The 9,723-nt window shown below is 38.6% G+C and overlaps 1 protein-coding gene across 1 annotated transcript; it reads right to left on the minus strand.

Annotated features, from left to right (window-relative positions):
• Positions 1–3,575: 3,575 nt before the first annotated feature.
• On the minus strand, positions 3,576–4,082 carry LOC145063949 (uncharacterized). Its single transcript, XM_079011500.1, has one exon. The coding sequence runs from the start codon at positions 4,080–4,082 to the stop codon at positions 3,576–3,578; it is 507 nt and encodes a 168-aa protein (XP_078867626.1).
• Between the last annotated feature and the right edge of the window lie 5,641 nt (positions 4,083–9,723).

The raw sequence follows: 9,723 nt of genomic DNA on the forward strand, positions 1-9,723 counted from the left end.
AGTCCATTTCAACATGCTTCGTCCTCTCATGGAAGACGGGATTGTTAGCTATATGGTTGGCTGCCTCGTTATCGCATAGCAACGATGTAGGATCACCCACAGCAGTATCAAGTTCTTCCAACAACCAACATACCCATATGATCTCGCTGACCGCGGTGGCCATTGCCCGATATTCCGCTTCAGCCGAGGAGCGAGACACCACGGATTGTTTCTTCGATTTCCAGGATATTGGAGCTCCCCCTAATAGAAGCACATAACCGGACCTTGATCGTTTACTAAGGGGACATCCAAGCCAATCCGCATCACAATAGGCTACAAGGTTGGTGTCGCTCGTGTTTGGTAAGAGAATGGCTTGGCCAATGGTAGTTTTAAGGTATCGCAAAACTCTATTGGCAGCCTCCATGTGGATGTGTCGTGGGTCTCCAACAAATTGGCTTGGAATGCTTACGGAATAAGCTATATCTGGGCGAGTGACTTGTAGGTAAAGTAGGCATCCTACGAGTCTTCGATATTGGCTTGCGTCTATCTTCTCTTCTTCTTCTCCTTTATCCAGTTTCAGATTTGGTTCCATGGCAAACGAACTGGGGCGGCATCCCGTTAATCCACTGTCTTCAAGGATATCCAACGTGTACTTATGTTGGCTGAGAATTAACCCTTCGGATGTTCTTGCCACTTCGATGCCCAAGAAATATTTCAAGGGGCCAAGGTCTTTTATGCTAAACTTCTCGTCAAGATAAGACTTCGTTCTCTCAATCCATCTCACGTCATTTCCAACTAGTATTACATCATCTACATATATGAGGGCTGCTACATATGCATCACCATTTTTATAAATGAACAAAGAGTGATCAGCCTTAGACTACTTGTAACCGAGGCTAATAAGGGATCTAGTGAACTTGTAGTACCAATTCCGAGATGCTTGCTTCAACCCGTAGATGGACTTTTTGAGTTTGCATACCCTTGTTTCGTCTTTCTTTGAGAACCCTTGAGGAAGTTTCATGTAAACTTCCTCCTCTAAGTCTCCGTGTAAAAACGCGTTATTCACGTCGATTTGTTGAATCTCCCACCTTCGTTTCACGGCAATGGCTAGAAGTGTTCTTAATGTTACCAATTTTGTGATGGGTGCGAATGTGTCGTGATAGTCCACTCCTTCTATTTGTGTAAAACCTTTTGCGACGAGTCTCGCTTTGTATCTTTCTACCTCCCCATCCGGTTTGAACTTGATTTTGTACACCCACCTTGAATCGATGGCTTTCTTCCCTTCCGGTAATTGTTCGAGGGTCCACGTCCCGTTTTGTTCAAGAGCATGAATTTCCTTTTGCATGGCTTCTTTCCAATTCTCATCTTGAGCTGCTTGATGAAAAGACTTTGGCTCATCATGGGTATTGATGGCGGACAAAAATGCTTTGTGAGTATTAGAAAAATGCTCAAAAGAAACATAATGGGATAAAGGATGTACCGTCGAGGACTCTTGATTGGAGGTAGGCTGCATGTGGTTGATGGATGGGGGAAGCTTTACTTAATAATCACTTAAATGCTTTGGTTGTGCTTTCTGTCGCTTTTGTCTTCCTCCAATAGACTCTTGTTGGTTGATGTGGGGTTCCTCGTTCGTGCCCATGTGAACATCATTATTATTTGTGTTACTTTCCATGTTTTGTTCTTCTTCTACTATTTCTTCAATTTGTTCCTCCATGCTATGCATTTGGTTTTCTTCATCACTTTGCATGGAATCTCCCCCTGTCTCCACATTCTCGACAACTTCATATGCTTCATCATATTGTGGGGTAGGCCTCAAGTACTCAAAAATTTCTTGTTCAAAATTTTCTATTTTTTGAAAAGGAAAAGAGTCTTCGATAAACTTTACGTCTCGCGTCATCACCATTTTCCCTTTTTCAAGGTCGTAAATTTTGTACCCCTTTTTGCCGGGAGGATAGCCTAAAAATACCCCTGGTTTTCCTCTTGGTTCAAATTTATCTCCATTTGTTTCGGTGTTTTTGTAGTAGGCGAGACATCCGAAAACTCGCATATGATCGTATTCGGGATATCGTTCGAATAGGATTTCATATGGAGTTTTGTCATTTATGACTTTGGAAGGTAATCGGTTAACGATGTAGGTAGCCGTAAGGATACACTCCCCCCAAAAGGTTGTCGGAAGGTTCGCTTCAAAAAGTAAGGCTCGTGCGATCTCCAAAAGGTGTCTATGTTTTCGTTCGACTACGCCATTTTGTTGCGGGGTACGAGGGCAACTGGTTTCCAAGACAATCCCATGTTCTCTATAGAACTCGTTCATGTCGTTTGAAACAAACTCTCCACCGTTGTCGCATCTAATTCTTTTTATACCCTTTTCAAATTGCGTTTTTACCATGTTGTAAAAATCAATTAGGCAAGTACTCGCCTCGTGTTTGTGTTTGAGTAAATATACCCAAACGGCTCTACTATAGTCATCGAAAATCGTAAGAAAGTAATTTGCCTTATTACATGAATATACCCAAACGGCTCTACTATGGTTTCCGATATTTTCCCCAAACATCACAGTGGATCAATTCAAAACAATTGGTAGTTTTAATATTACTAATTGGAAAAGGTAATCGAGTGAGTTTGGCCTTATTACATGAATCACAAACTTTGTTCCTAAAACTTGAAGAAACTTCTTTAAGAAAATTAACACGAGATAGTTTTATGTCGGATGCATGCCCAAGACGTTTGTGCCATGCATCGATCGTTACCGCCATCGCCTTTCTTTCTTCCTTTATTCCCTTCATCCAATAGAGACCACCATGGCAATCACCCGCTCCAATCAAGTTCCTCGTTTTTAGATCCTGTATAACAAAGAAATCAGGGAAAAAAGTTACTGCACAATAAAGATCTTTCAAGAGTTTTCGAACCGATAAAAGGTTGCACTTAAAATTTGGAACAAAAAGAACTTCTTTAATGTTGATTCCACCCTTGAAAGTAATTTCTCCTTTCCCTTTTACAGGGATTGATTCCCCATTAGGAACAGTGACAGGCCTTTCATTATTATTTATTAATAACTTGTCAAGGAGGTGACTTTGGTGGGTTATATGGTCGGTGGCACCTGTATCCACAACCCAATCATCATCATTGGTATTAATTCTACCTGCCATATTAGCGACAATAGGTTCGTCATGATTTCCCCCAAACAGTTTCAAGAAATTAGCATATTGTTCTTCCGTCATTACCGGTATCGGGCACGATTTTGTTTCCACCATGGCAACCTTTGGTTTTGGCTTGTCTCCTTTTCCTTTGGCTGGCCACCATTCGAGGTAACCGATTCTTTTGAAACATCCTTCACGATCGTGCCCTTTCTTTCCACAATGGCTGCAAGACTCGGTGGAAACGGTGCCTTTTTCTGTTTTTGTCCATCCCTTTTCTTGTGAGTTACGTGTCGGTTCTCGCCTTCCTTGAAAGCTGGCTTGGAAAGCAGCCACTTCATGGGCCGGTTTCTTGGAAGCGGTAATCATTCGTTGTTGCTCATCCTCCGCCACAAGATGATATACGGTGCTCAACTTTGGCGTAGGTTTCATGGCCAATATTTGTGTCTTTATAACACTGAATTAGTCATCAAGCCCCATAAGGAACTCGTAAGTTCTCTCCTTTTCTTTCATTTCGGTTAGCTTCTTTGCGAGACCACACGAACAACCATTACAGGAACATCGAGGAGTGGGAAGAATTGTCTCCATCTCGTCCCACAAGACACGGAGTCTAGTATAGTAGGCTGACACGGTGGTGTCATCTTGTCGAGTGTTGTTCATTGCCTGTTTTAGTTCGTATGCCTTGGGAGCGCTCTCCTTTCCGAAGCGTTCCTTCAAATCTTGCCAAATTTCTGTAGCCGTTTTTGCATATTTCACGCTGTTGCGAATCTCCTTCTCCATCGCCATGGTCAACCAACCTTTGATCATCGCATCGCAACGCATCCAAGGTAGATATTTCTCAGATTCCGTCTCTGGTCTTTTGATCGACCCATGAATGAAACCGGTTTTGTTCTTGGCGAACAAGAAATTCATCATCTCTTGTTCCCAATCGTTATAGTTCTTGTCGGTCAACACTTCATTCACGTGCATCTATTTTGGGTAGTCGGAAGCATGTAGGTAGAGAGGTGAGTTGTGATCGATGATCTCCTTCTCATTCTGGTTGTGGGTTTTGGTTGCATCGTCGCCGGCCATAGAGGTCGATTAGGATTTTCTTTTCTTTAGTTTCTGGATCGAACGCTTTGATACCATACAGAGATTGATACCAAAAGCTTAATTTCATTATCAAAAGGAAGTTTACTTTTACAATTGTTACAGCCTTGAATCAAGGAAAGACCAATAATTAAGGAATAAAAAAAGAAAGACTATATACGATTAATGGTGAATAAGGAAAATTAAAAGGTTTCCAATACTTTACGACCTTCATCTTTTTCAAACCCCAACTCCTCACCACCATCTCTCCTTCCAGCCACCAAAAATCAACCACCAACACCACGATCAGAAATCAAGGTTTGTACAATCATCCTTACTGATTCTCAAATCAAATATATATCAAAAGCTCACCATCAGCTCCCCATCGCCACTTTCTCATAGATTTGGAATGTCGCTCACCTTTTTCGATTGTCGCCGCCTCGACAGCTCCGACGACAAGTCCTACGACAGCTCCACCAGCCGCTATCGTTCATGTTGCAGATTCGGTGAGTTCCCTAGCCGATCTCGTCTCCTCCTGCGTACCACTAATCCTTCCATTTTATATGTTTCCATAGTCAGTGAAAGTGATGCAGTAATGGCGATTGCAGCTGCACCATGAGTCATAGGACTTGGGTGTTCCCTTTAAGTTTGAGAAATGTGATTTTAACTTTTTATGGAGTTGTTGGATTAGTGTCTAAGTCCATAACTATTTTGGTATGTACTTGACCCGATTATGAGCATGGTCCTTTTGGGTTGCCTTCACCATAGCAATATGTAGGTTGAATTGAGGAGAGAAAGGTTTAATTATGATTTATTAATACATTATGAGAATAATATATTAAAGGGGAAATCATATTGTTTAATTAATATTGGTCAAGAATTAATTTTGTGGCCAAAAGAGATTAATTAAACTTAGGGGACTGGATTTGTAATTATAAGATAATTGAAATTGGGCTATGGATTACCTAAATAATATAGGTTGGATGAATTCTATGGGAAGCCCATAAAGAATACGTCCAAGGGATATGTTAAAGGAGTCCATGGGCTGCTTAGGGCTTAAGCAGCCAAATTAGGGTTTCCTAGTTGTAAACCCTAATAGCCTACATGTATATAAAGGCCCTCTATGCACCAAAAACGTGGCAAACACTTCCTTTAGGGTTTACAGTCGGTTTTGGTGCCTCCTCTCTCCTCCCTCTTCATCCAAGTTGCTTAGTGGTGTTTGTGACTCCATTAGAGGTGCAACACTTGAGGCACTAAGCTTTCTGAAGCCAAGGAATTGATTGTTATTGATACATAACAACCAAGGTAAGATCTAAAACCTAATTCATATGTTTATTTGATTACTAGTATGTTGGATCTAGGGTTTGTAAGTCTTGGATGTTTATTTCATGTTCAAAGTAGAAAAACTAGATCCAAACAATTAGGGTTACATGAACACCATATGATTGATGTTATGCTCAAAACCCATCATGAGTATCTATTCACCCGGTGAGTTCATCATAATAACATGATTTTGAAATGTTTGGGTTAATCTAAGTTACATGAATCAACTATTTGAGAAGGGAGAAATCAGATTTATTATGCGATGAATGATTATGACAGATGATATGAGTTTATGTGGTTGACTGGAAACCATAAAGAAGAAGAAGAGGAAGAGTTTAGTAGATGAACACACACACACACACTTATTTTGAGTATAAACCCTAACTGTGTGCAATTTCCGGTGAGATATGGTGATCTACGGACAACAATGAGCAGATCATACATATGTGCATTTCGATTTAGAATGTGATAAATTCTCTCTATAATTCTACTTCTATTTTGTGGGTCCTTTTAGTCTCCACACATTGGGTTCTTATAAGTATTATGATAAAGAAGAAATTCACATGGGGAGGGGGATCGGAGGTAGAGTCACTAGGGATGATTAGGGATGATGATTAGAGTTTGAGTTATCAAATTTGCATGTGTGTGTTCTATGTTCGATTTCACAACCAAATTTATAAAGACAAAATCGATATAAATTGCTTTTCGGTTGCAAAAATAGGTTTACAGGTGGGTTTTGAGAGAGAGAGAGAGAGAGAGAGGTGGGCCCCATAATTTTTATTAATAAACATTAAATTAAATAGCAAAAACCATTAAAAAAATGAATAAGAATGGCATTTTAGTCTTTTTAGTTTTCTAAGGGACTAAAAACGCAATGAAACTAGCTCAAAAGGACCACCAGTCCAAATAAGTCGTGGTTTGGACTAAAACCCAAAAAAAATGCATACTACATGGACCATTTTTGCAGTTTTGTCTTTGTTAATTTAAAAATGAAATTTTTGAGTCTTATTTTTGAGATGTTACAAGTTGGTATCAGAGCTTTCGTTTGAGGGATTCATACATACTCTCGGGTATGTCTGAACTCAAACTGAGGATTTGGTAAAGTTTTTCAAAAAGAAATGTTTTAAAGAGAAAAACAAGTTTTCTGATACAAGAAAGGGTGTGGTGCATGAAATCTACCGAGCTCAAGTAAGTTTTCTCAAGATACCCATACATGTTATCTGATATGATTTGAATTGTGAATTTATGAATCACATGTTAGTTAAGGCTAAGGATCTGCTTAGTATTTGCATGATAGAATGCTAGGAGAGATGTCTTGTATGCCTATTGTATGAGCATGTAGACGTGCATGCTAGTACCGTGACATCTTGAAATTTAGGTCAAAGACTCTGAACGGTCAAGTTCACAGTAAATCTATTTGTAATTTTATTCATTGAGTTTCAGAGCATCGAATGTAAAATAAATGAGTTATTTCAACTATTATAAGATACTAGATAGTGACTTACTTCCGAATGTGTAAATTTACAAACGAAACAAACAGCTCAAACGACAACTTTAGAAATGCATCTGAAAACTGAAATTTCGTAATAAGCCGTTCTGAGAAAAACAAACACTCTAGTCTCGTAGTACGTGTTTCCTTGTTTCCGAAAATATAAAAAATGTCTAAAACGGAGTTCGTATGCAAAAAAAAAAAAAACGACAATTTAAGAATCCAAAACCAATATAATCATGATTTCTTAAAATTGCTAAATCCGTTTCTATCTGTTAAGCAACTTGCACACTTCAAATGGAAATTCTGAAAACATTTTTGGACTCAGGCTATAGCCTAATATTTAATTTCATATTTGAAATATTTTGTAAAAATATTTATAACAGTCCAAAAAATCAGACATTTTCAGATTTATTAATTGCAAAACTTTAAACGCAAATCCACAGAGCTCTACAACTTGAATAATTTATCCGTTCGGGTTATTAGAATCTCAGAATTAAAATCTACCAATCGGCACTATCAAAAAATTTACCGACATTGAGAATTGGACACGCGAAACGAGATCCGATTTTAAAGCTTAATGTAATATGATACTTTGGTAAAATAATAATAATAAAACATTGGCAATAGTCAAATGAATAAAATAATTGTCAGCTACACAAACACAATTCATTACACAATTCTTTGCTTACATACAATTATGAAACAAAAAAAAATAATAAAATAAATAAAATAACAGCTAAGTTAATTTAATAGTTGCTTCCACACTTCATCTTTTACAAAATAAATAAATAAAATAACAGCTAAGAGTTTCTTACACTTTCTCACCCAATTTTACACACAAATACTCTTTCCCTTCACAGCCAAATTCTGTACAATCAAAATCATGTAAAATAAAATTGATACGATCAGATCTTCTTTGATCTTCAAACTCAAAGAAAAGTACAGTGAAATCTATTCAAAAAGATGAAATATTTCCTTCCCGTCTATGGATCTTCGGCCAAAGAAGAAGCGACTGTACATCCCTCCTCCTCCCCCTCGTTCTTTGTTCTTTCACAGCCAAATTCTGTACAATCAAAATCATGTCAAAAATCAAACACCAAACGAAACAATCGTTTCACCCTCCATCAATTTCTGTGAAAACAAGAACAAAAGAGTTTACACACAAAAGAAAACGTGTTTGTAATTTTTTTTCTTAATGGAAGCTGAAACAAAGAGAACGACAGTCCTCTTTCGATCATTCTTCTTTCCCACTAATTTCAGCACATTTTTGCTTCATCTTCCTTCCCTGTAGAATGAAACAAACAGAAAACACCCTATGATCGAAATTTCCGCCTGTTTCATAATCATTTGTGTGGATTGCAAATCACAAAAAAAACAAAAACAAAAACAAAAACAAAAAAAAAAAAAAAAAAAAAAAAAAAAAAAAAAACCCCGAAGCAAGAAAATCTATCGATCTCTTGATATGGCTGCTTGCCTGCTTCCGTTGATCTTCTTCCCTTCAATCATTCAAGATTTCGAAGACCCATTTTGACTTCTACCCTAGTTCTTCACGGCCGATCAAAGAACGGAGACCCTTCCCTCTCGCACTTCACTTCTTCCTGTCGAGCCTCACTGCCTCGTTCTTCTTCCCTTCTTCGGTTCACTCAAACGAGGGTGTTTCCCCTTCTCACCCACGACCCAGCAGCCCCGGCACCTCCCCCTTTCTTCCTTTCCTTCGGTCTCTTCGACCCAGAGACTCCTCCCTCTCGTGAATCAACCGACGAAGCGCGCCTCCGAGCTTTCGTCTTCCTTCATTCTTTGGTTTCGTTCCCCTCTTCCTTGCTCAATGAACCAACCGGTCGTCAAGCCGTTGTTTTTTTCTCTCTACGTTCGTTTTCCTTTCCCAGCCGATGACTTTTGTTGTTCCTCCGCTTTCCCGATTCGTTGAAGTCAAGGGCAATTAAAAGCCCTAATTTTCCCTTAGTTTAGACCCTTAAACGCAATTAGTCCCTCCATGAGAATCCTTTTCACAAAAAAAAGTACTAGTTTATTAAACCCTCTTAAAAATGACCAAACTACCCTCCCTATTAAACCTTTTATTAAAAGTAAGTCCCAAACCATCAAATATCAAACCCATTTATTTAAAACAACCCTTCATTTGGTATTTTTTACCAAACAACCCCAACACTTTAAACTCGTTACGAAACGGTCCGAAAAATATTTCGAAGTTCAAGAATCGTGACCTTGCGGTTTCTCACGTCAAGCTTCTAAAAATAAACCAATTATGTATAAATCAAACTCACGCTTCGAGGGTGAGTGCTTATGAGGAATACAACTATAGCAACTAGCATCTAATAAAATTATTATTATTATTAATTACACTACTTTTTGGCTACTTACGGTATGAGGAATCTGGTTTGAAACGTCGCTTGGGCTGTTGGATTTCAGAACGGCTTAATTGCTAAAATGGTCCCGCCCTCCGGTGTTTCCTGGCCCTTGTTTGTGCTTGGTAGTCTTGGAGTACAAAAATAAAATATAATGACACTACAAATCCCACCAAGGATAATATATAAGAGTTATATATATACTCTGACCCGCGATGAGAACACTTAATAAAATTCTAACATGCCTCCAACTAAAACTACCAATTCAACCCTTTAGGTCAAACGCCTCAATTAAGATTAGTACTGTACATAAGTCATACCATAAATAAACCTGGAACGTACTCCTATGTTATTTATGGTCGGG

The sequence above is a fragment of the Lactuca serriola genome, chromosome 7 (genome assembly GCF_051521515.1).
Source record: "Lactuca serriola cultivar US96UC23 chromosome 7, Lser_US96UC23_V15, whole genome shotgun sequence".
NCBI lineage: Eukaryota > Viridiplantae > Streptophyta > Magnoliopsida > Asterales > Asteraceae > Lactuca > Lactuca serriola.